The sequence below is a fragment of the Colias croceus genome, chromosome 1 (genome assembly GCF_905220415.1).
Source record: "Colias croceus chromosome 1, ilColCroc2.1".
Classification (NCBI taxonomy): domain Eukaryota; kingdom Metazoa; phylum Arthropoda; class Insecta; order Lepidoptera; family Pieridae; genus Colias; species Colias croceus.
This window is the reverse complement of record NC_059537.1, coordinates 311,238-338,934: the sequence shown is the minus strand read 5'-3', so window position 1 is coordinate 338,934 and position 27,697 is coordinate 311,238. Positions and strand designations below refer to the sequence as shown.

General features: G+C 38.7%; 1 protein-coding gene across 1 annotated transcript in view; it reads right to left on the bottom strand.

Annotated features, from left to right (window-relative positions):
- Positions 1-4,228: 4,228 nt before the first annotated feature.
- The window catches only part of LOC123697301 (Down syndrome cell adhesion molecule-like protein Dscam2), a 131,168-nt gene continuing 107,699 nt past the window's right edge, over positions 4,229-27,697 (bottom strand). Inside the window, exons 11-20 of the mRNA XM_045643771.1 lie at positions 27,433-27,581; positions 26,121-26,211; positions 25,620-25,813; positions 25,310-25,455; positions 25,019-25,154; positions 24,635-24,754; positions 5,958-6,134; positions 5,522-5,666; positions 5,217-5,365; positions 4,229-4,482 (exon numbers count right to left, since the gene is read on the bottom strand). Of these exons, the coding sequence (XP_045499727.1) occupies positions 4,229-4,482; positions 5,217-5,365; positions 5,522-5,666; positions 5,958-6,134; positions 24,635-24,754; positions 25,019-25,154; positions 25,310-25,455; positions 25,620-25,813; positions 26,121-26,211; positions 27,433-27,581 (1,561 nt within the window). The remainder of the gene's footprint in view (positions 4,483-5,216; positions 5,366-5,521; positions 5,667-5,957; positions 6,135-24,634; positions 24,755-25,018; positions 25,155-25,309; positions 25,456-25,619; positions 25,814-26,120; positions 26,212-27,432; positions 27,582-27,697) is intronic.

The following is a 27,697-nucleotide window of genomic DNA, read 5'->3' as shown; positions in this document are numbered from 1 at the left end:
ATGCCAATCTAATCATTAGTTAAAAATGATTTCATTTAGTTTGCAATAAAGCAAAACTTAAAAATATAATTTCAAATCGTAAATTAAATTGACATTGACAAAAAATTAGCAAAGTCAATAGTCTAGTCAGTCTGTATTTATCTGGATCAAATTTAAATTTTTCTTTTTTTTTTTTACTTACCTCTGCGGTCGAGTGTACACCCTGTAGTGTCGTATCAGTCCGTTGGGTTGCAGGGGCGGAAGCCAGCTCAACATGACCGAGTCATCAGAGTGGGGAAACACTTTCACGTCTGCAGGTGGACCTGGAACTGGAAGAGAAATTATTCATTAGCAGTGGCTTATATATATGTATTTGTACTTTTAATATTAAAATGGTTCCATGGTAAAAACATGAGAAAATAAATAAAAACGTATTGTCGTTTTCTTTTGTATTATCGTAGTCGATGCGCACGTTCGAAGCGGTGAGTGAGATGTTTCGAAGGTATACCTACTGTGCTGTAGTAAGTGTAATATCCCATACAGATGGTAGTTCAGGATACATCGCCCATTTTTGCAAGTGACTACTATCAAGCTGATTTTCCGTTTGTAGCTTTATTTTGATGAGACACCGAATAATTTCGTGTACGAAACTCTCGATTGTGGTAGCTAACAGAGATAACAAGGATAAAAATTTTTGATTTGATGGTTCTCAAATATTTATTACGCAATTTGTAGGACAATATGTCTGTTGAATTATATAAACATTAATTAAGTGAAAACAAAAAAATCAGCTTGTTAGTAATCATTTATGATGACCTCGTTATCGATACACTTTGGAAAGGGGGACTCTTTGAACCAACCATAGATTTTGTAGGACAAATATTTTTTCGAATAATTTAGGTAATTATCTTGAGATTGAACAAAAAAAAAATCAGTTAATAATAAATATTTGAGAACCATCAAATCAAAATTTTTTTACCTTATTATCTCTGTTAGCTACCACAATCGAGACTTTCGTACACGAAATTATTGGGCGTCTCATCAAAATAAAGCTACAAACGGAAAATTAGCTTGATAGTAAGTAGTCACTTTCAAAAATGGGCGATGTATCCTGAAGTATGGTGTGTGCGTAGTGCGTACCGTCGTCGAGCGTGTTGCAGTACCGCGCGGCGCGGGGCCCGAGGCCGGCGGCGGTGCGCGCGGCGACGCGCAGCGAGTAGTTCCCCGCGCGCGCCGCCACCGCCGCGCCGCCGCCGCCCGCCGCCACGCGCTCCCACGGCGCCAGCGCGTCCGCCTCCACCGCCTGACACAACACACAACGAGCAGATCATGTTACCAATTCATTTAATATACAATAATTATTGTATAAGCAGTGGTGAGACCTCGGACTTCGAATCGATAAGTCCGTGGTTCGAGACCAGGCGAGCGCGCAGGAAATAAATTGATTTTTCAATTTATCTGCGCATGTTGTAACATCACCACTGCTCGAACGGTGAAGGAAAACATCGTGAGGAAACCGACATGTCGAAGAATTAAAAAGTTCGACGACATGTGTCATCCGCCAACCCGCACTTGGCCAGCGTGGTGGATTATGGCCTGTACCCTCATAGGAGGCCCGTGTCCCAGCAGTGGGAACGTATATGGGCTGATGATGATGATGATGATGATTGTATTTACCCCGTCGCCGGAATTACCCCAATGCACTTTAGGTTCATTTAGGTCAAAGAAGTCAGCACCGAACTTTTAAAGCGAAGGTGTTATAAACTGTTCTTTCGCAATTATCACCGAATTGTTGAGTTTAATCATAAAATCACTTCATAAAAAAATGACACACAAAAAAATTAATAATTAATGATAATTTCAACGCTAGTTAAATTACACATAACATTTTCTCATAACTATAAGAGGCTCAAGATATTTATTTACCCGATAAGATATTTCGTATCCAATGATGAGTCCCCCGCGCAGGAGAGGCGGCGGTGGCTCCCACCACACGCGGAACGACTGTGATGACAGCGGCTCGCAGCGCACGTGCTGTGGAGGAGCCTCTGGAACTGGAATTGATCAACAATCCAGGTTCATTTATTTATTATTATTTTATGGAACAAATAAGTAGATATTATTTTTTTAAAAACGTTTTTTAGTTACAAATTAAAGCTTTTTAACAAGTTTGACCTACAGACGTAAAGTACATGAGTACATGATTATTGTGTATTGTGTAGTAAGGAATCAGTCTTCAACTACTTAAGGTGACTAGCAGAGCAAAACGCGAATTTGCTGCTAAATTATAATGCTTTAAAGTATATGATTAACTGCAGTAAAAAATCTCAGATAAATATATGATATTCTTCAGGAGATAAACTAGTTGGATAGTGTGTTGAAAACATAATACAACTTATTTTACTCGATAGAAAAAAATCTCAAAGGTACCTCTAAAAAAATCTTTTGATGCTTAAAAACCATACTAAACTACATGCAATCATTCTGTTTTTTCGGCAAATAATTCTACAAGCAACATACTAATATAATACTGTGTTATTTTTTTAGTCCAATCAATAGATTTCGTGTAAATCGCAAATTCTTATTCCCAAACCAAAAACGTACGCATGTGTGCGTGAACGCCTGTGTACCGACACTACCGGCCGAGGCCCGTTCGTAATGATTCGCGTATGGCGATTGGCGTCGGGCTGCAGCTGTGGCGCGGCGTGTGTGTGTGAGTGGAATGAAATGCTTGCTCAGGGCAGCGCCTTAAAGACAATTTGAATATATACTGTAGAGATAGCAAAAGTAGCACTGACCGTCCTCGAGCGTGGTGGCGAGCAGCGGCGCGGCAGCGGGCCCGGCGCCGAGCGCGTTGAGCGCGCGCACGCGGAGCTCGTAGCGCGCGGCGGGGCGCAGCGCCCCGAGCCGCGCCGCGCGCGCCGCCCCGCCCGCCACGCCCAGCGCCAGCGACGCGTTGGCGCCGCGGCACCACACCGCGTACCCCACCAGCTCGCCGTTCCACGACTCCTGCGGCGGCGGCTGACACACACCAGTACACACGATCATAATTAAACGCAATAAAAACTTAGAAAACTGCAAACAAGGTGAAGCAAACATTAGAACTGTTCAATTTTAATTTGATACTAACCGTAACAACAGTCAAAAGCAATATTAAGTGGATTTCACACAATTATACCCGTTTACTTTAATTTAATCCTCATTATGTTATAATCGATAACGAAAATTAGATTACCCTTCCCAAATTACAGTATAACTTCTAAAATAATGAATTTCTAAATTTATTACCTGCCACTTAACAAGCAGTTCTCCCGGTGCATCTGCTAATACTTCGACACTGCGAGGAGGTTCTGAAGGTGCTGGAAATGGTAAGTTTTCAAAGAAACATTTGCAAATACTATTAATAAGAAATGCTTTGAATAAAATATGAAAGATATAGTAATGTAAAGATAAATCGGTAATTACTGTTTAGTAATATAAAAACGTTACACATAAATCTAATAAAAACAAAATTGCATACCTTCTTCCAGAGTATTTAGTATGACTGAATCAGAATAATCACTATCCCCGATGTCGTTAACAGCGGCGACTCTCACCGCGTAAGCCGTCGCGGGTCTGAGTCCATCCAGTCGATACTCCAGTATCACATCTGAATCAGGATCTGATGATTCTTGTCTGATAAAATAAATAAATTTCCTATTGAGAAGGAACAAACTGAGACACATAAAACAGAAAGAATGGAATAAATTCGATTGCTCTGGCAGTCACGGGTGGCCGGTCAGGCCCAGCATTGGCGTGAAAGAATGCGGGTTTGAATCTCGCCTCGTGATCGAATTTTTTCAATTCTTTATCCATACTTTATATACTTTATACTTTATTAATCCATACTAATATTATAAATGCGAAAGTAACTCTGTCTGTCTGTCTGTTACTCAATCACGCCTTAACTACTGAACCAATTTGCATGAAATTTGGTATAGAGACATTTTGATGCCCGAGAAAGGACATAGGCTACTTTTTATCCCGGGAAATAGGATAGGTTTTATCCCGGAAATCCCACGGGAACGGGAACTACGCGGGTTTTTCTTTGACTGCGCGGGCAAAGCTGCGCGTGGAAAGCTAGTAAATTTATATAATATTTATAAAGTATTTGAATGTCATAAAATCAAAAATGTCAAATTCAAGGAACAAGCCAAGAACAAGCTATTCGATAAAATATTTTCTAGATTTGTCTATGGTTTGAAAGAGTTTATATTTGGAAGTTTAAGGTGATGCAATGTTGCTGTATATGTAGTACCCACCGTTGAGCGAGTGCGTGCGCGGGCAGGTCGCGCGCGGGCGCCAGGCGCCAGTCGGCGGGCGCGGCGCGCGGCGCGACGGCGCGCAGCTGCAGGCGGAAGGCGCGCAGCGGCGCGTTGCCGTCGAACCCGCGGCGCCACGCCAGCAGCGCCGCGCGCGCCTCGCGCCGCACCACCGCCAGCCCGCGCGGCGCCTCCGGGAGCTCTGCCCAACACACCACACACGAATTTACACGCGAGAGAACATCAATCTTGTATAACGACGCAAGTAAAACAAAAGAGTACATGTGTGCCGGGTTCACGTGTCAGAAGTGAACTTTCTTTGGCAAAATTCAAAGGTACCAAAATCGTAGCCTTACGAGGGACGTGTCAGTATGACCATGACGCGACCTTCAAATTTTATTCATAACGCGCCTAAAGAAGCTTACTTCAAAAAAAATCTCTATCGATGAAGGACAAGAAATCATCGCTTTTTACATGGAATTTCAGTAAAGCGTTCCATTTAATTGAACATAATTTATTCGATGGCCAACTTAATTAATCATACTTTAGCAACTGGACTCAATTTGTCAAGGTTCGTGGATATGTTTTTTTAGTAAATACTGTTTTTAAGCCTGTTTGTGTCAATTGCAAGTTATGAACTAAAAAAAAAAGAAAAAAAGACGGGTTGCACTCTGGGAGTGCCGGCAGAAGTGAAAACTTGATTATTAACGTTCAGCATGTTTGATATTTTGAAATGGTATCCGTCTTACGCATGGAATATAAGGGCTAAAAAAAAAAACATCCGTCTTACGCTTTTTCGATCAGGCCACGTGTCCTGACGTAAGTTTAAGATTTAATACCCAACGCCGCTAAAGAAGTTTTCACTTCAAAAAAAATAGCCTGTCATATTAAATTTTTTCCTCAGTCAAACGAAAATATTATGCAAAAAAATCCTACCTTGTACAGCTAGGTAAATTAGCAATTCGTCCCGCCCGTACGCGTTCTCGGCGCGACACCGGTATACTCCGGAATCTCTCCGCTGCGCATGAGCTATGTTTAGTTCGGAACTGGCGCCATTTTCAGACCTTTTCTCTGATACTGATATCCTGAAATTCAAACACGTTTCTTATTATAATCCCTTGATTAAAGAAACACATACTATCGTCGAAAAAGAAAAATGTTTTACATCAACATTTATTTAATTTTTCGCACAAATATATCAGTCAAACAAGAATCACCCGTAACTTGCCAACCCATGTTACCTATAAGTGTTGAGGTCTAGCGGGCGCATGTTGTGCGTCCAGTGCAGCTGCAGCGGCGGGTCGCCCCGCGCGGCGCACTGCAGCACCGCCGCCGCCGCGCGACGCACCGACATGTTGCGCGATGAGTACTCGAACTGCGCCGGCTCTGCAATACACAAAATTTTTAATCACAACTGAAATTTTACTTTTCATTTAGCTACTAGTAGGCGTCTAATTTTTATTACTTTTATAGGGACAGTTAAAAAAAATAAACACTTATTGGAACAAAAAAAAAGTAAAATAAACCATAAAAATCATAAAAACTATATGGCATAAAAAAAGGAAAGTTGGAAAAATGTACCCAATAAATGGCCGCAAAATAAACTAATGATAATCACTGATATGCTACAACACAATTTTAACGCTCGAAACATCAAGTTAACGTCATGTCACTCACCATTAACTGCGACAGAGACGATCTTACTCAGCCCCCGCCCCACCCCGTTATCAGCACGGCACATGTAGCGGCCCTCCAACGTGCGCGCCGCTGAACCCGCGCTCAGCGACCCGTTGCTCAGCATTACTGCAGAGCCCTCCGCCACTGAGAGTGGACGGAAGTCGGAAGGACTCGAACCTGGAATAACAATTTGTGCTTCAAAAGGTCTAATATTTAAAAAAGTTTAATGGTCCAAAAGCTTCTTTCACAGTAAACAAATATCTCGACGATAGAAGCGCATGGAATGTACAACACAAATCCACAACAGGGCCTCTAAACAATTAGCAGAAACGCGTATTTGCTTTCGCGATTTTCATCGAAACGATACGTTAAACTATATCTATATCTATATCGCTTGACAGCTGTCAAGTCGTTAACATCAGCTCCGCGTATTAAAATTGTTTAAAAATATAAAAAATCAAAGAAATTAAAGTAATTGTGTAGTAAAGTATAAGTTACGAGCTAATAAACCAGTGAAAACGTTTGCAAGGCGATACCTGGTGTGTGAATATACAAATAAACCTCAGTGATTAGTGCAGTGTATGAAAAACAATATATGACTAATAAGTGATATAAACAGTATAATAAAGTGTCCTTCCCTGTAGACAATACATACAAAAACAAAAAGAACAGGTGACTTACTAATAAAAACATTACAATTGTACCGAAATCAAAACATAAACAAGTCCTTTGTTAAAATCAGCTGACAGTTCTAAACAACACAAACTGTAACGGCTAAAACCGACTCCCGTGATTGGCTTACGCTTCTCTGAGGTCATTTACCTATCTGATGTCATAACGGAATTAACATCTACGATACAAGGCTTATTTTAGAGAGCACAAGTAACGTAGAATAGCACTTGAGCTACTACGTCGGACGAACGGAGTTGCGCTTCAGGGAGTCAGGGTTCAAATCATCGTGGACTCTGTGGAAGAATTAATATTTATAAATTTATTATTTTTTCATTTGAAGATAATTTGTTACAAATACAATGGATAAAATTATGAAATGTATAATCTGCAAAAATACAATAAATTCAAGAGAATTCATAAAATGTTGTTCCTGCCACGCCATCTATGACTTAAGTTGTACAACGATTTCAACAAAACGATTCTACTTGATGACAGTTGAAGATAAACAAAACTGGAAATGCAAACATTGTTTAAATAAGAATTTACATAATAATAATAAACCACATCTTGGAATAATGACAACAGATTGTCAAGAAGCGGCGGAATGCACTAAACTATCATCGCCAATTGGGAGCCCGACTAGATACGTAACGATCAGAAAAAAAACTACAACTGGAAATAGTGACACCTTAGAACAATTGGATGATTCTTTTATATCCCTGGATTCGCACTCAAAAATGAATTTATCCGACATGTCGGTAATCCAAAGATCTGAAATTGACGAATTGAAACAATTAATAATTGAAATGAAGTCTAAACTTGATGCCGCTCTCTCGGAAATAAAAGAACTAAAATTGAAATTAAATAACACAGAAACAAATCATAATCCTTCTCTACCACAAACGACCGAAATAATAAATAGATATGAAGATGCTAAAAACATTCAACCACCAAATAAACAGCAAGATACACAAAATATATCCCTCAACCCACCTAAATTAAACTATAATAATGTAATGGATAAACCTAAAATAAATATATTTGGAACTCAATGCTGCTCCAGTATGGCGTCCCAGCTTAGACAACGGTTAACTACGTCCGAGAACTATTTAATAAGGGGCAACATTAAACCACACGCACCGTGCGATGAAATTCTGAAAGACTGTTATCGACTTTATACAAATGATTCCGATATTGTAATAATATGCGTAGGTGAGAATGACGAGAGCCCAGAAAAAATCATGTCAGAACTCAATACAACTATTAGCAGACTAAATAACGGTAGAATCATAGTAACCAGTGTGCCCAGAAATAAGTATAACTTAAATGTTAATTACTTAAATAGATGTATATCCCGCGTCTGTTCACGTTTTAAAAATTGTCATTTTGTTAATGTTTTTCACAGCTTTAGATCAATGTATGAATTGTGTAGAAAAATAATTTTTAACATTAATTGTATAGAATATGAACGTACTTACCTAAATTGTAAAGCGTTAAAAAATCTCATAAACAGGCACAGCAAAGTTGAAACGGGTATTAAAAATATAATTACAACAAATACATGCAATTCCCCATGTTTGAATATAACTGTCGAAAATGCTGTCTTAACATTCAACACACCAAACATTCAAAGAAAGAAACACTCAAAATTTTTTCGTACCTAAATTAAACAAAAAGTTATTTACAGTATTGCATCAAAATATTGCTGGCATATTATCAAAACTAGAATTAATTGAAATAACATTACTGGAATTGCGCGATAATAATATTCATCCGAATGTACTATGCTTTTCAGAGACATTTGTCAAGGAGGGCCATGAACAATACTTAAAACTTAATAACTATTATATGGCAGTAAGTTATAGTCGTGATATATCAAGAGGGGGAGTGTGTATTTTTCTTAAAAATGATCTTAAATTTAAGGATGTCATTTTCATTAAAAGCTTCAGTACTGATAAAAAATTTGAATGCTGTGGCTTATGCCCGGTTCCTATATTCAACGGATCGTCATAGTATCAAAGCTACTATCCGTTTTTCTAGAACTAACTACGAGTCGTTATTACCGTTCCACAATTTTATTTCTTGACGTGCTATCGACGGACATCCGTTGGTCATAAAAATACCGAGCCCTCTGCACTCACAGATGTGCGTTTCGTTATAAGCCAATTTGAAATTAAAATAACACAAAATTCAGGACAAAATAAGTTAAATATACAGCCGAATTATAAACTTTAAGAATAAAGTTTCTTATTAATAAAGAACTAATACTAAAGAACTATATATTTGTAGACATCTGCGTGATAATTTTCCTTCTAAACAACCTAATGCGTTACACAGAAAGCAAAAACGGAACGTTTTTCTCGCGCACGCGTGCATTGCTTGTCAGTAATTGTCAAATTATTGTCATTCATTGTTGATTGATGATTCATTGTCAAGTTTTATAAATAAAGAATAACAATACAACGACCACTGTTTATATATTTATTAAAAATGGATATTACGCCGGTAACGCCTTTATATTTCTTCTTTAAAATCGTCTGCCGCTTACTTTTTGCTTCGGACACTTTTAAAGTCAAACATATCGCACCTTCGGTAGAACAAGGGCACAATTACAGTTTTTGCAATTTTACAGGAGAGCCATTTTAAGATATTTGTAGTACTTAATGTGGTCTAGCTATGATAATAATTTTTTTATGGTTGTTCTGCTTTGTATGACATAAACTATATACTATATTCTTTTAGGTGTATCGTTTACAAATATTAAAAACTGCTAGTTTTTTTTTAATAATATTTTTTTCTTAAGTAGGTGTACATTTGTGCCCTTGTTCCACCAACAAGAAAATTAATTTGTAAATATGGCCATATCTAAAGCTTTAAGTTAATAATTTTGGAATGATAATAACGTGTTTTTTTGTATAAATGTTTTATTTTCTTAAACACTTTAGAAAGCCGCAGTACTTTATCACAAAAATAGAGATCAAAACTTACTAATCAGCCATTACACATCTTCAACAATCTGAAACTATTATGTTTCCTAGCAAAATTCTTTGGAATCGCTTTAAAAATTGGAATAATATTATATTAAGATAACAGAACAAGAAAGAATCATGATTCAATTCCTTGACATTAAATAATTCCTCCTTTTTCGTGGCATTTTTTATAAGGCTTATGTATTCTGCCGGAGTGCATATTGATATTGGGCCAGCTTTTTTTGCACGTTTTACATTCCAGAATGGACGGCATCGGCTTTATGCTGGGTCCCCTAATTTATGTATGATCGATTTTATAGGCAATGTGTTCACAGCAAAATAATACATTCCAAAAACAAATTTGAAAAAGAAAAATAATTATTTACGAATAAATATCTTACTAATATTATTATTTATTATGTAAACTCGAAAGTTTTTGAGGATAGATTTGTGGGTGTGAGGGTATGTTTGTTGTATTTTGATTGGCAGTCCTGTCGTTTAAATTTCTAAAAAACTAACTTGTTTTTTTGCTCTCTACAGCAATTATCGGAATAAAATGTTACTTTTAAGACCATGGAGTATAACAAATCTTGGACAGACAAGGGCACAATTGTCGGAACGACTTTGTCCTCCCAATTTTTAAATCGTAAACTAGGCATAAGTGTGACAGATATGGCCTTGTCGTTCCAGAAATCAAAAACATTATAGGGCATATTTACATAAACGACGTTAGCGCTCCAAGTGACAGCTAGCTCAGTCCCCGCCGATGGCACAACTAACCAATGAGACTTTGTCTCGCCAAGAGAGAAACAAAATAGCGCCAAAATGACAACGCCACTATTTCAATCTGACTGTTTTTTGTAGGAATTAAACGAATGTCTTTGTCCCTCCAGTTGAAAGGGCCTTTTTAAAGCATTTCTGCATATTTAAGTCATTTTGGCAATTTATGACAATTATGCCCTTGTTCTACCGAAGGTGCGTTATATTTCTGTTACAGAAATCGAAGAAGGCTATGAGTAAAGACGAGATTGCTCAATTATTATAACCAGTAAGGAGACTAATGCTTCTACGAATAAATTAAAGGATGAATGTTGGACTTCGTTGACCAACACATTTAATGCAAAAATTGGTCAAATACCTACCAGGAAAACTTTTTATTTTCAGCCAAAAAATTCAAACATAATAAGGATAATGGACAAATATTATGAAGAAATAATTGAAACACACAATAATTGAAATACTGAACACACAATAACTAATTAATTTTTGTATATTATTAAGCAATATAGGTATCTAGACATATGGTAGAAAAAGAATTTGTTAGGTAGTGCTAAATGTAAATCTTATGTAAAAAATGTATTTAGTTCAGAGAGCCTATTACAGCGTTAAGGAATATAATATAGAAGATGATAATCGATGGAGGGTTGTCGTGTAAGAATCACAGGACAGTTCTTTGGCATATATTATGTAGTTACATATTACTATGTAAAATTAAACTGTAATAAAGAAATAAAACTTTTATTCCATTTTATTATGTACTTTTATTTATTTTTATTATTTACAATACAATGTTTAAAAAATTGATTTCTACATTGCAAACATAGACATACATATAAATATACTAGTGGTCCGCCCCGGCTTCGCCCTTGAAATACTGAACACACAATAACTAATTAATTTTTGTATATTATTAAGCAATATATCTAGACACACGGTAGAAAAATAATTTGTTAGTGCTAAATGTAAATCTTATGTAAAAAATGTATTTAGTTCAGAGAGCCTATTACAGCGTTAAGGAATATATTATAGGAGATGATAATCGATGGAGGGTTGTCGCGTAAGAATCACAGGACAGTTCTTTGGCATATATTATGTAGTTACATATTACTATTTAAAATTAAACATAGTTAAAAAGAAATAAAACTTTTATTCCATTTTATTATGTACTTTTATTTATTTTTTATTATTTACAATACAATGTTTAAAAAATTGATTTCTACATTGCAAACATAGACACATATACAGGGTGGCCCGTTTTCAGTGGTCCAAAAATTTTTTTCAGCTTGAGAGCATCATGAGTAATCATTTAAAACAAACTTTAGTTAAGCGAAAAGTTATGGTTTAGAAATTATGATTTTTTTTTTAAATAATCCGAAGTTTCAATGTTTTTGACACAAAACTACTCTGTTTTAAAAACTACTGGACCGAATTGAATGAAATTTGGTATAAGTATAGCGCAATAACCTACCTATCGCGCTATAGGCTCATCTTGTGTAAATAATTACACTGAATTTTTTTAATTTAACTTTTTCTGTAGTTTTTTGAATTTCTCGGCAAAATGTCGATTTTTCGAAAAAATCCTGTGAAAAAAAAAATGTACCACCAAGGTTTTGCTGGTACTGCTAAAAACTTCCTTAACATAAGGTTATTCTTTACACAAAAAATCATAGTTGTCCTTCGATTGTAACATCTTCAAAAACAATATCATGTGCATTAACACATGAAAATCGAAAAATTACGAAATTTACCATAATTCAATTTTAATCATTTGGAACGGCCAATTTTTGTTTAAAGAACCATTTATTGCCATAAAAGTCGTTACAAATCAGTATTCACATGGCTATAAAAGTTAAAATGAATGAAATAAATTTTTTACCTGCTAGCCAAGATAACTTTACTTTATTCTAATGTCAATTTATAGAGTTTTTTTTTTGTTATTTAGTTTTTAGGTTTAAATCTTAATAAAAGGTTTGGAGAATCAATAAAACATATTGTTTATTTTTTACAAAAGGTTTTCGAAATGCCGTCCGCCTTTCGCTAAACATAATCTGTATCTGCGTAAGAAAATTTCTTCGCAGCCTATTAAATGGCTGCCGGCTTTCTTTAATGGCTGTTATAGCCATTTGAATTTATTCCTATAAATAACCATAAATTCATTATACATAGGTACATTTGTATACCAGTTAATGGTATTATACCATTTAATACCATACGTTCATACCTACCCGGAGAGGAGGATCGGTCGCGGTGGCACCATCCACTGGCCAGCCTGTTCACCCGACTTGAACCCCGTTGATTTTTTCATTTGGGGATACATTAAGGAGATTGTGTACGCACGGGAGAGCACATCGGAGCAAGAATTGGAGGAAAATTCAAGTGGCTATAACAGCTACTAAAGAAAGCCGGCAGCCATTTAATAGGCTGCGAATAAATTTTCTTACGCAGATGCAGATTATGTTTAGCGAAAGGCGGACGGCATTTCGAAAACCTTTTGTTAAAAATAAACAATATGTTAATTAATATTTATGTTGTTTTATTGATTCTCCAAACCTTTTATTAAGATTTAAACCTAAAAACTAAATAACAAAAAAAAAACTCTATAAATTGACATTAGAATAAAGTAAAGTTATCTTGGCTAGCAGGTTAAAATTTTATTTCATTCATTTTAACTTTTAAAGCCATGTGAATACTGATTTGTAACGACTTTTATGGCAATAAATGGTTCTTTAACCAAAAATTGGCCGTTCCAAATGATTAAAATTGAATTATTGTAAATTTCGTAATTTTTGACTTTCATGTGTTAATGCACATGATATTGTTTTTGAAGATGTTACAATCGAAGGACAACTATGATTTTTTGTGTAAAGAATAACCTTATGTTAAGGAAGTTTTTAGCAGTACCAGCAAAACCTTGGTGGTACATTTTTTTTTCACAGGATTTTTTCGAAAAATCGACATTTTGCCGAGAAATTCAAAAAACTACAGAAAAAGTTAAATTAAAAAAATTCAGTGTAATTATTTACACAAGATGAGCCTATAGCGCGATAGGTAGGTTATTGCGCTATATCTATACCAAATTTCATATAATTCGGTCCAGTAGTTTTCATAACAGAGTAGTTTTGTGTCAAAAACATTGAAACTTCGGATTATTTAAAAAAAAATTCATAATTTCTAAACCATAAGTTTTCGCTTAACTAAAGTTTGTTTTAAATGATTACTCATGATGCTCTCAAGCTGAAAAAAATTTTTGGACCACTGTAAACGGGCCACCCTGTATATATACTAGTGGTCCGCCCCGGCTTCGCCCTTGGTACATGTTTATGTTTTCTTTCCATAATAACCATCCTCATACTTCAAGGAACATTATAAAAAAATAATTATCGAAATCGGTCCACCCGTTCACGCGTGATGCCGTGACCAAGGGAAATAGGTCTGCCACTGATATCGATATTGTGCTAGCATAGAACCTCAGCGTCAACAGTAATTGATGTTATGGAGATACCCCATGATTCCTGAAATGACAACATAAATTAGGTATGTAATAAGGTTAGACGTGTTTGGTATAATATTAATGCCTCCATTAAACTAACCTGGCTCCTTTTATTCGTACGTCTGGATAAATTTTGAAGTGGGAGTCGAGCACTGCTTCGGCACGAAATGGGTCAAGCTCGCACCGGGGAAGTTACCACACCCTCACAGGAAACCGGCGTGAAGTGGTGGCATATTAACAGTATGCCACCGCGTTTCGTACGGTGAGTGAGGGGTCCGGAGGCCCAAAAACAACAACCCCCAAATATGAACGCGGCATTATTAGGCAGAATACCCCAGGAGGGTACCGGCACCTGCGGTGCAGGAGAATCCCTCCCGCAGCGCCTGCGCTGCGGCAGCCCGTCGTATTCTGGGGCGGGCATAATTCCGCTCGGTCATGTGCCAAGGGGTTCGCAGAGCAAGCAAAAAAAATCACCCCCCTCCACTCTCACGGTGGACTTTTGTAACATACGGGGGCTGCACACTAACTTAAACGCCGTCCACTACCATCTTGAGACGGCTAAGCCGGCCTTGCTCTTCCTGACTGAGACTCAGATATCAACTCCGGCCGACGTATCTTATCTCACATACCCTGGTTTTAAGCTGGAGCATACTTTTGCACCGCGTGCCGGGGTATGCGCATATGTTAGGGAGGATATCTGTTGTCGACGTCTTGGCACCCTTGAAGGTGAGGATCTGTCTATTATCTGGCTGCATATTGACTGCGGCGACCACCCTCGCGTCTATGCTTGCCTGTACAGATCCCACAGCGGGAATACTGGTACCGACCGATTATTTGAGCACATCCAAGAGATGATCGACACCTTGCTTGTACAGTTCCCTTCTGCAGAGCTCGTGGTTTTAGGCGATTTCAATGCCCACCACGTTGAATGGCTCGGGTCGCGTACAACTGACCACGCGGGACGAACTGTACACGATTTTGCTCTAGCCTATGGCCTAACACAGCTGGTCTCATCGCCTACGCGAATACCGGATGTGGAGGGCCATACTCCCTCTCTTTTGGATCTTCTGCTGACCACACATCCCGAGAACTATCAGGTCTCCGTCGTGGCCCCACTGGGGTCATCAGACCATTGCCTGATACGGAGTATGGTGCCACTTATGGGCTCGAAACAGCAGACACCTGCAGCTCGACGCCGTGTGTGGCACTACAAGTCGGCAGACTGGGACGGAATGCGTGGTTTTTTCGCTTCCTACCCATGGGGGCCTGTTTGCTTCTCCTCGGAGGATCCCAACGCTTGTGCTGAGTCTATCACTGACGTGGTACTGCAGGGTATGGAACTATTTGTGCCATACTCTGTTGTGCCCGTTGGTGGTAGATCTAAGCCTTGGTTTGGACGTTCCTGTAACATGGCGTCTCGTCAGAAACAGGAACTTTTTCAAGCCTGGGTTGCAGCAACGGTGTGTCGCGATCCAAGCGTTGGTCTCATCAGGAAGAAGTACAACTCTGCCTCCAGATTCTACAAGAGAGAAATCGCTAGGGCTAAATCCAGTTATATTGGTGCACTTGGCGATAGACTAGCGCGACTTCCTTCGGGAACACGGGCGTTTTGGTCCCTCGCCAAGGCCATCCAAGGTAACTTCTGTCGTTCATCCTTTCCTCCTTTGCACAAGGACGAAGACTCTCTGGCCCATTCCGCTAAAGAGAAAGCCGAACTCCTGGGCGCTCTCTTTGCTAGGAACTCGACTCTTGATGACAGGGGAAAGACACCGCCTACCATCCCGCGGTGCAACCATTCAATGGCGGATATACGTTTCACACAACGTGCCGTTCGAAACGCTCTCTTTTCCCTTGACATCCATAAGTCGACAGGGCCGGATGGAGTCTCCCCTATTGTGCTTAGGACATGTGCTCCTGAGTTGGCACCGGTTGTAACGCGTCTTTTTCGGCTCTCTTACGCCAAAGGAATCGTTCCGAACTCGTGGAAGACTGCTGTTGTCCACCCAATCCCTAAAAAAGGCGATCGCTCAAATCCGTCTAACTACAGACCGATCGCCATCACCTCTTTACTCTCCAAAATAATGGAATCCATTATTAACTGCCAGCTCATGAGGTACCTGGAGGAGAACCAGCTGTTAAGCGACCGGCAATACGGTTTCCGTAGTGGTCGCTCGACTGGTGATCTTTTGGTGTACCTTACCCACAGATGGGCGGAGGCGGTTGAGAGTAAAGGGGAGGCATTGGCTGTAAGTTTGGATGTAGCGAAAGCCTTCGATCGGGTCTGGCACAAGGCACTTCTAGCGAAATTACCATCTTTCGGACTTCCTGCGAGGTTATGCGATTGGGTTGCCAGCTTCCTGGAAGAGAGGAGCATTAAGGTCGTTATCGACGGTTCCTGCTCTAAGCCTCTTTATGTGAATGCTGGTGTCCCACAAGGCTGCGTGCTATCTCCTACACTGTTTCTTCTGCATATCAATGATTTGTTACAAATCAGTAACATCCATTGCTATGCAGACGACAGTACGGGGGATGCTCTTTATCCCGGCCGTGCGAACACCTCAAAGGAAAGCCTCAATGAGAGCCGAAACAAACTTGTGTCTGAAGTCGAGTCTTCCCTTCAAGAAGTCTCGGATTGGGGCGAACTTAATCTTGTTGAGTTCAATCCCCAAAAGACACAGGTTTGCGCGTTCACCGCTAAAAAGACCCCATTTGTCGTAGAACCTCGGTTTAAGAGTACTCCCCTTAGTATATCGCCGAAAATCGGAATCCTCGGAGTTGAAATCTCGAGTGACGTTCAATTCCGCAGTCATTTGGAAGCGAAGGCTAAATTAGCCTCGAAAAAGCTTGGTGTGCTCAGCAGATCGAGACAGTACTTCAAGCCGGCCCACCGACTTCAGCTGTACAAGGCTCAGGTGCGACCGCATATGGAGTACTGTTCTCATCTCTGGGCCGGAGCCCCACAGTATCAACTCCTTCCTCTTGACCGCATCCAACGTCGAGCAGCTCGAATTGTCGATGACCGTAGGCTTTCCGATAGGCTTGAATCTCACAACACTGCGTAGCGCCTGCGTTAGGGCCAGGCGCCGATACAGCCGGTTACGTCGACGCCGCTTCCGTGATAGGGAGTTGGAGAATCAGCGCTATGCAGAATATCGCGAGGCGATTAACGAATTGAAGAGAGCCATTGAGAGGGCAAAGGCAAAAGCCCGGGAAGATTTCTTAGAATCTCTTTCTAGGGATCCATGGGGCAGGCCGTACAGGTTGGCGCTGTGCAAGTTGCGCCCCAGGGGTCCACCATTGACGAGGACGTTGGAGCCTGAGTTCCTGGATAGAGTAGTGGGGACCCTGTTTCCAATCGGGGATGCTGCAGTTGTGCCGCCTGTAATGGCTCAGCCGTTGTCAGCGCAACATCTTACCGATGTGCCAACTGTTACGGAAACAGAGTTTCATAAGGCACTGATACGACTTCGGGGTAAGAATACAGCCCCTGGTCCTGACGGTGTACCCGGAAGAGTACTGGTAATGACAATGGATTGGTTGGGTGGAAGACTGAAGAAACTCTTTACTCAATGTCTTCTTGACGGTACTTTCCCACGCCAATGGAAGATAGGAAGGCTTGTGTTGCTACGAAAAGAAGGCCGTCCAATGGACTCTCCTTCGGCATACAGGCCAATAGTCTTATTGGACGAAGTAAGCAAGCTTTTCGAGCGAGTAATTGCTGGTCGGCTGATTCAGCACTTGGAGGGTGTTGGTCCCGATCTAGCCGACTGCCAGTTTGGTTTCAGGAGGCGGCGCTCGACTCTCCACGCAATATTGCGTGTTAAGAATATAGTGGAGCAAGCAGTTTGCCGTGGCAAGTTCGTCATCGCGGTGTCTTTGGATATAGCAAACGCATTCAACACCCTTCCCTGGGCTACGATCAGGGAAGCATTACGGTTTCACGGGGTGCCTCCTTACCTGTGCCATATCGTGGAATCGTACTTATCTGAGAGGTGGGTTGAATATCCTGGGAGGCTTGGCTGGCAGCGCCGAGCAATCACATGTGGTGTTCCACAGGGGTCGGTTTTGGGACCACTTCTGTGGAACATTGGTTATGATTGGGTGCTGCGAGGTACCAATGTCGAGGGTACTGAGGTGACATGTTATGCCGACGACACTCTGATAACTGCTGGAGCGAAGACTTTTGCTGAGGCAGTCTTGCTGGCTGAGACTGGAACAGCCCAGGTAATCGCACGGATCCGTCAAATAGGTCTAGAGGTTGCTCCATCTAAATCGGAAGCCATATGTTTCCGTGGTTCACGACGAGGTCCTCCACCTGGGTCTTGTTTAAATGTGGGAGGAGTGTCCATTGCCATCCAGCCGTCGATGAGGTATCTCGGACTCATGTTGGATGGCAAATGGACCTTCTATCCGCATTTTAAGTGTCTGGCGCCCAAACTTCTTAGAGTAGCGGGCGCTCTCAGTGGTTTACTGCCGAATATTAGGGGACTGAATGAATCATGTCGCAAGCTGTATGAGGGGATTGTGCGGTCGATGGCTCTTTATGGAGCTCCTGTCTGGGCTGATTCGCTGACGAGCCGAAATATCAGCCTCTTACGTAAGCCTCAGAGGATGATGGCGATCAGAGTCGCCCGGGCATACCGTACAGTCTCTTATGACGCAGCCTGCTTACTTGCTAGATGTCTCCCCTGGGACTTGGAAGCGGAGATTCTTTCAGCCATGTTCCACTGGCGAGAAGAAGTAGGCATGCATCGGAGCATATCTCCAAGAGACATGGACAGGCGTAGGGCCAGACTCCGAAGACAGGCAACGGAGGCATGGGCCAGACGGCTAGCGAACGCGCAATATGGCATGATGTCTATCCATGCCATTTTGCCTGTATTTCAGGAATGGATGACTAGGCGCCACGGCTCGCTCTCATTCCGCACGACACAGATTCTGACGGGGCATGGTTGCTTCGGTAAGTATCTGTGTCGAATAGGAAAACAGCCAAATGCTGCTTGTCACCATTGTGACTGTGAGGAGGACACGGCTCAGCACACCTTAGAGTCGTGTCCAGCGTGGACAGCGGAACGCGATGCACTACGTGCTATGGTTGGATCAGACCTTTCACTTCCGATCGTAGTTGGTGCCATGTGTGAAAGAGAGGACGTGTGGATGGCAGTGCTGTCTTTCTGTGATGCAGTGATGTCACAGAAAGAAAGTGCTGAGCGCGACCGGGAGCGTAGGAATCCCGTGCGTCGCAGAGCACGCCGCAGGGGACGTCGGGTCACTTAGTAGACCCGACGAGCTCTTGCCTTTATCGTTGCAGAGTGTGTGCGGCGGGGGCTGCGCACATTCAATAGGCAACGTGAGGAGGGCGACAGACTGTTGTGGCTGCAGTCTGTCGTAGTGTTAGGCATGCGCGTAGGGTAGTCCGCGACTACATGCGAGTGGATTGCCAATGGCAGGCGCGCGAGGGGTACCGTGAGCGTTCCTACCGGAGATCCCGGGATCCCCTCTTTACCTGCGCGAAAGTAGGCCACCGTGAGGTTTTAGTCAGTAGAAGTCTGACATAACCGTGCTGCTGCCCCCGAAGCAGCCGGTATTCATGAAGAATTTCCTCACGTAAAAAAAAAAAAAAAAAAAAAAAAAAAAAAAAAAGGCTTTCCGATAGGCTCGATCCTCTGTCAGTGCGAAGAGACGTTGCGTCTCTCTGTATACTGTACAGAATCTACTATGGGGAGTGCTCTGAGGAATTGTTCCACCTACTACCAGCCGCACAGTTCCACCACCGGACCACACGCCGTAAAAACCAGTTCCATCCGCACCATCTGGATGGTTGGCGCTCCACCACTGTCCGCTTCACCCGCAACTTCCTTCCGCGTACGGTGAAACTGTGGAACGATTTGCCACCTGCGGTGTTCCCGAACAACTACGACATTGGGGCCTTCAAGAAAAGAGCTTATTTGTCCATAAAAGGTCGGCAAAGCACCTGCAACACTTCTAGTGTTGCAAGTGTTTATGGGCGGTGGTGACCACTTACCATCAGGTGGCCCACCTGCCCCTTTGCTTGCTCTGACATAAAAAAAAAAAAAAAAAAAAAAAATTTCAAGAAGTAATTGTTCAACAGATTCTTTATCAAGTCGAAATCTCAATTGAAATTCGTGAGAATCCAGGGTCGCAAAAAAATCCACTCCTTCTCTATAATATATACTCTTTCACGCCCACTATCTTCTTCCGAAATTCGATATAATATTAAACACTTCTCTATCACTATCTGAACTCCACATTTCGATATTGAAGCGGAAACAATGAAATAGTAAGAATTTAACCGCCCGAAATCGACGGGTAAACAAAATGCTATACGAATAGTAACTTTGACAGCATAATGACATTAAAAATATTTATAGGAACGCGATAAACTGTCTTCTCCATACAATATGCTTACCGTTCGTTAATAGTAACCCTCCCATCCGTCAGTAGGAAGCCGTCGGTAAGTTGCTTGACGAGACGTTTTTTATAGGAACGATTTTCGCTTACGCTTGGTTAATTATACTACTATTCGTAACTAAAACGGATCGTTTTTCAAATATAGGAACCGGGCATTAGAAGTATTAGAGAAAGATATAATAATTATATGTATTTACCGTACACCTGACTCTGATGTAAATTTCTTTTTAACCCAATTAAATCTACTGCTATTTAAAGTAACTGAAAAATATGATAAAAAGAAAATTATTATTGTTGGAGACTTCAACATTAATATACTTAAAATAAATAAAAATTGTTCTGACTACAAGAATTTAATTAACACATATAATTTTAAGCTCCATATAAATCAACCTACAAGGGGAAATTCTTGTATTGATCACATTCTAAGTAATATTCACAAAGCGAATGGAAGTATTATTCCCCTATGTCTATCTGACCATAACACTGCTCAATTACTGAAATTTCAAATAAATTATAATCATAGACAACAGCACATGTCTAGACTGACTATTTATAAAAGAGACTATAACACAGAATACATAAGCAAATTCAAAGATTACCTTAAGAGTTTAACATTTTGTGATATTTACATGGAAAATAATCTAAATACAGCCTTTCAAAGTTTTCATGACCTTTTTTGTCTTTTATATAAATTGTGTTTTCCTCTTATAAAAATTAATTTGGGTAAAATTAATAATACAAAATGGATTAGTGAAGGATTGAAGATAAGCTGTAGAAAAAAAAGAAATCTAAGATATTGCTATTATAACAATAAATCAAATATAAATTATAAATCTAAATACTTAACTTATTCTAAAATTTTACGCAAGTGCATATATAAAGCTCAAAAGCTTTCTAATATTGCTTATATGTCTAACAGCCAAAACAAATGCAAATCGTCATGGAAACTTATAAAGAATGAACTGAATTCCCATAATAAGTCATCTGACATAGATAATATAGATATAGGATCCGAAACAATCTCTGACCCGGCCATAATATCGACAAAATTTAATAGTTTTTTTGTTAATATTGGTAAGCCCACACCAAATTCTTGCCATGGTTCCAAAATAAAAAACACACACAAAAATCCATCCTCAATGTTTCTTAGACCCATGAATGAAAATGAAGTTATGAAACAAATATTAGCCTTAAATAACACAAACTCTGTAGGTTACGATGAGGTTTGTACGAAAATTATAAAAAAATGCGCTGTAGAAATAGTTCATATTTTAACGCATTTGATAAACATGTCTTTTTTAAGTGGATGTTATCCAAATGCCCTCAAAATCTCCATAGTTCGACCCTTATTTAAGAAGGGAGATAAACGTGTGATGGAAAATTACCGACCAATCACACTTATATCAATGTTCGCAAAAATTTTTGAGAAATGCATGAGTCTTCGCCTTAATGAATTTTTTAATAAACATAATACAATTAAAAGTGATCAATACGCATTTCAGAAAAATAAATCTACGAACAATGCATTATATTCTCTGACTCATTGTCTTAGATTACAAAATAAAGTACAGATGGAGCATGACAACCGCCCGTCGCCCTTGTCAAAGAAAATACGAAATCAAAAACAAATACGTCGCTGCACCAGTGCTATAGCGCATAAAGTGTCATGCAATACGTCAAAAAGGGTTTGCAATTTTAGTAAAAAAATGCCGTCTTGTGATAATAAAACGCTGTAAAATTTGTTCCCGAAAACAAAAAAAAAGATAAAACATCGTTTCACAGGTTTTCTGTAGATTATTTGGCTGATTTATTTCTTTAATACGAATAATAATTTTACAGATATGAAGGAATACAAAACTTCAACGTATGTTGCCAGTATTTTGAAAATGAATTTGCCATTTTTATTGGTAAAACGGTGAAATGGTTAAAAGATCTTCAGGGTAATGCTGTTGGATTTTTCGATCGTGAATGTGATTATTTGTATAGTGCACTAAAGGATCATGATAATTATTAGATTATTTTAATAAGCATAATACATTATTTTGTTACTTTTATAAAGCTTAAAAACGTCATAGTCGTTTTCGCTAGCGATTTAATTTATGTGAACTCCATGATGGATGTGATGAAAATAAAATGTACCGTATTCTCGACTAAAAACTACCGCTATTCGTATTCATATATTATGAAAAATAAAAAATAATATAATTATTATAGTTAATATTGAAACTTTTTTATGTAATTTATTTAATAAAAAATTGAATACAATTATTTTGTCCATATATAACTTTAGTAGGCAGGTACTTTATGTAATAAAAGAATTTAAATAAAAATTAAAACTTGACTTCTCATTTATGTATGCCTACGTCACTACCGCCACTAACATAATAATTCAGATCATTGCAATGAAACCTCACAACTCAAAATCGGTCCAACGGTTTATACTGCAGGGCGTGTCAAAGAAATATTATACATACATCCATAAACTCGAAAAACATAACCCTCTTTTTTCCGTAGTCGGGGAAAAATTTGGGAAATTTTTCAATATCTGGCAACATTACACGCACACAGAAGCACCGTGTACGTACAGTGCAGCGGCGAAATGACAGCACACATAGCTTTATTGAAAATGACGATAAATTATTCGGTTTAGTTCGGCAACGCTCCATCTGTCTTTTATTTTGTAATCTAAGCTCATTGTATTATTAAAAATATTGACTTAAAATTTATGACAACTACTATATTTTTTGACATGTCCAAAGCTTTTGACAGAGTGTGTCACAACATATTATTAGAAAAGCTGGAAATATATGGTATACGTGGTATTGTGTTAGAGTGGTTTCGTACTTACCTTGAAAATAGAAAACAATGTGTTGTAATCACAAAAACAAATAAAAACAAAGAACAACAGTCGTACCAATCTAATCTCATTTGCAACGAATATGGAGTACCGCAAGGTTCTGTACTAGGGCCAATTCTATTTCTTGTTTATATAAATGACTTAATCGATGTTTCGGACAATAAGATAATCTTATTTGCTGACGATATATCCATAATCTTTAAAACTGACATTAAAAATTTTGACCATATAAATTACCAACGTGACATAAATTATAATATTGACTATTTAATTAATTGGCTGACATTGAACAATCTCAAATTTAACCTAAATAAAACAAATTTTATTCAATTCTTAAATAAACCTGGATCTGACTTAAAACTAGAACATAACAATACAATAATAAATAAAACTCATGAAACACAATTCTTAGGCATAACAATAGACATGAATTTAAACTGGACATCTCATATTGAAAAAGTATGTAATAGAATAAATAAGTATATATATGTACTCAGACGTCTTCGTAAAATAACTGACATAAAGACAGCAATATCGGCATACCACGCATACGTAGTATCAATTTTAAGATATGGACTTATAGTATGGGGAAATGGAGTAAATATAAAGAAAGCTTTTGTATCACAAAAAAAATGCATCCGAGCTATATGTGGTGTAGGGCCTTTCGAATCATGCAAACCCCTTTTTATAAAACTTAAATTATTAACTTTGCCGTGCCTTTACATTTTTGAAATTTGCAAATTTGTTAAAAATAATCAAAGATTATTTACCACGGCTCAAGAAATGTACGGGAATTTACGTCATCCTAATAGATTGATACTTGACCATAAACCTAGAACATCTTTGTACTCAAAAAACTGTCATGCTATGTGTGTTAAAATTTATAATAATATTCCAGACGATTTAAAGAAATTGGACGCAAAACAGTTTAAGACAAAACTTTATATGTGGCTATTAAGCAAAAATTTTTATAATGTAAGGGAATTTTTGGATTATAAACATAAATATTGACATGTATAATAATAAATAAGTATTTGAACTTAACTATAATAATGTTTATGTAATAAAATTGTATTTTTTTTTTCTGATTATGCGGAGCTGTGAAATTATGTTTGCATGCCAGTATAACTGGCGAATGTGCTGTACTTTCCATAAAGTAATAACTTGTGAACCACATTTGAGCAAATAAAGATTTATTTATTTATTTATTTAACTAGTATAGGTAAATAATAATTTTTGTTTGAGTTAATACCCAGTCTAAGTGTAGCTTCAATCAGCCAAAGCATATAGTTGATAAACACAGAGACAAAAATTAATAAGGTTCTCAGCCCAAAATATTCCGATCCACACGTCACTACTATATTTTATTGATGTTATTTACAGTTAAATTAATTACAATAATAATTTTGAAATATTTTCAAAAAACTGTATCTTTACATTACTAATAATTATTTAGAAAATACGATTGACTTACCGTGTCCTTTCAACCAGGTAATTTTAGGTTCCGGGTATCCTTTAGTTGCGCAGTGTACCATTATCGGAGTTCCCAGCAACACTGATACGTCTTGTGGCTCGTAGACCCAAGATGGCGCCACTGATGAATTCAAAATGTTATGTAATGAACTTAATATTATAATGGCAACTGGGCGCTAGATGATATGGTAGTGAAATATCTTTAAACTGAGATAATCCGATCTTGATTATACGATCCAAACTTGTATTACATAAAAAAACTGATAAATGACAATTTCAAGATCTTTTGGAAACTAAAAAGTGTATGGGTTGGGTCTATGTTGGGTCATAAGACGTCGAAGTAGAAGTCTATAACAACAAATCCTGTCAATATAATATTCATTACCTTTGACAGCAAGTCTGGCTGTGTGGTTGACTTCAGCAGCAGAGTTGCTGGCCACGCAAGTGTACTCGCCGCTGTGTTTCGACGTCACGTGAGAGAATATCAGGAAACTAAACTCGTCCAGAGATTTTTCTTGCACCTTGGAGACAATTATTTCTCATTGATAAAAACCTTTTCATCTATTTAGAGGCTCAATTATTATTAGCTAACATGAATAATTAAAGGTTATTGTTAAATTTTTTATGATAATAATATAAAGATTGATGAAAAATTATGTTAAAGATTGAAGACTACCTGTAAGTCAGAAGGAATCGTTTGGCCATCTTTTAGCCAGGAGAAATAGACAGGTTTGTCTCCAGATGTTATTCCACAAAGCACTTGAATAGAACTGCCTTCTACTAAATCTGAGGGGAAAGTGAATCCCGCAATTTTTGGAGGATCTGAAAAATAAAGTAATATTTATTTAGAGACTAAAAAGGCATAATATTGGTTATTTCATTTCAATTACCAGTTGTAAAAACTGACTTTAAAATTCCTAAAAAAATACTATTATTATGAAACAAAAATTACGAAATTGTTTGGCATTCAAAGCAGCGGCACTCACTGCGCACGAAGATCTGCACGTCCTTCTGCGCGTAGTGCCCGTCGGGCGCGAGCACGCGGCACGAGTACAGCCCCGCGTCCGCCGCGTCCGCCGGCCACAGCGCCAGCGCGCCGCCGCGCCGCAGGCTCGCCCGCCCCCCCCCACCCGCCTCGCCCGCGGGGATGTCCACCCCGCCGCGCTGCCAGCGGATCTCACTGTGGGACGCTCAGAATGTAGCCCACCTACCTGGCGATCTTTAACTTGACAAGTTTTCGTAAAGAAGTATCATTTTATACGAGAAGGCAAAACACGGCCGAGAAAAAATTACACGAAGAAGTCATAAATTTCCAAAGTGAGCGATTTAAGATAAATCAAGTAAAGTCACTCCTTATTCTTCGGTGACTATCAATTTAAATAATATTATTAACATTCAATTTTTTACGAATCATGCAAGTCTACGATCTACATAAAGGAACATAAAGAAAACTTATAATGTAACTAAACAAATGCACCTCCATCAACCTGATTGGAAATCCTGAGTAGGGGCAGTGCACGGTGGTGTTGGCGCCCGCCACCGCGCGCACCGGCGCGATGCTGCGGATCGACGGCGGCCCTGAGACACCGCACGAAATCATTATGTTTCGTCATTTTTTTACAATTGAAAAAAATTTTCATTTATAAAGCTTGACGGTGAAGTGGGATTCGAACTGTACCTACCAAAACATAGACTATACTATAATAATTGGTTTTTGTTGTATTTGGTTTCTCAATATTTTTTAACAAACCACAGCGAATGTTCTAAACAAAACTAATTAGACGTAGTAGTAGCGTAACAGAAAATGTATAATTGATATTTTTCTAATCATTTCTGTATTGTGTTTAAATTGATCACAGATTTTCAGTTATAAATACAATACAAATAGCAAGAGAAAACGGTAGCATTGTGTTTACCAAGTCCGGCTTCATCGTTTTAATCAAAAGCTTAATGATTCTACTAATTGCCGTTCGTTTGACTAATTGAACTAAATCAATTTGAATGATTGACGTTGCTACAAATTAATTCGTAGCATTCCAGATTTGAGATTGCAGGTAGGTATACCGTAGACTATTTATCTACTTATACTATATCTTATAATATTATGTTACACTAGCTGTGCCGCGCGGTTTCACCCGCGTGGCTCCGCTCCTGTTGGTCTTAACGTGATAATATACAGCCTATATTACTCGTGGATAATGTAGCTTTCGAATGGTGAAAGAATTTTTAAAATCGGTCCAGTAGTTTATGAACCCAAACAAACAAAGTTTTGCTCTTTAAAATACTAGTGTAGATAATTTTAATGTAGCGGAGAACATAACTTTAATGTTTTCATCTTAGTTTTGGTCACAATGTCTAATGATAATCAGATACAAATATTAAAAACACTTAAAAATAAAGCCTACAGAAATGTTTTATTTTAAAATCTTATTTAAGTAAACTAAAAAAAAATATGCTTAAAGATTTGGAAAATGATACAGATAAATGATACGTGTAATTTACAAAGACAAACAGAACCAATAAAGACCGTGAGAACAACAAATAAACGAATGTTCGCTTTTGATGCACATATTTCAGTTGCCCGATGGGAGTGTAAACAAAAGCAAACGTCTATTGTATTTATTTGATATTAATAAATATGTAATAGCTCAATTATGTGTTCCTTGTTGCTATAGCTCAATTATCTTGATCTTTTGAAGGAGAGATTGATAGGTTTCTCTCAGAAAAGCAAATCATCACCTTTACCATATTATTCTTATTAACTTCAAGTAGAAACAATGGTGAGAAATATAAACTTACCGTATACATTGAGTCGTGTAGAATGTTCGACCGATCCGCGCGAGTTGTGAGCGCGGCACGTGTAGCGGCCGCCGTCCTCCGCGCGCACCGACGTGAAGTTCAGGTAGCTCACCACCTCGCCGCTCGGGCTCAGGAACTGAGTTATGGTCCTGCAATGTGTGCATTATACACTCTTTATCAGCTCACGAAATTGATGAACAATTCTCAGTTTTACCATTCATTTTAAGAGATAATACACCTGTCAAAGACCACAGGGGAAGAAATT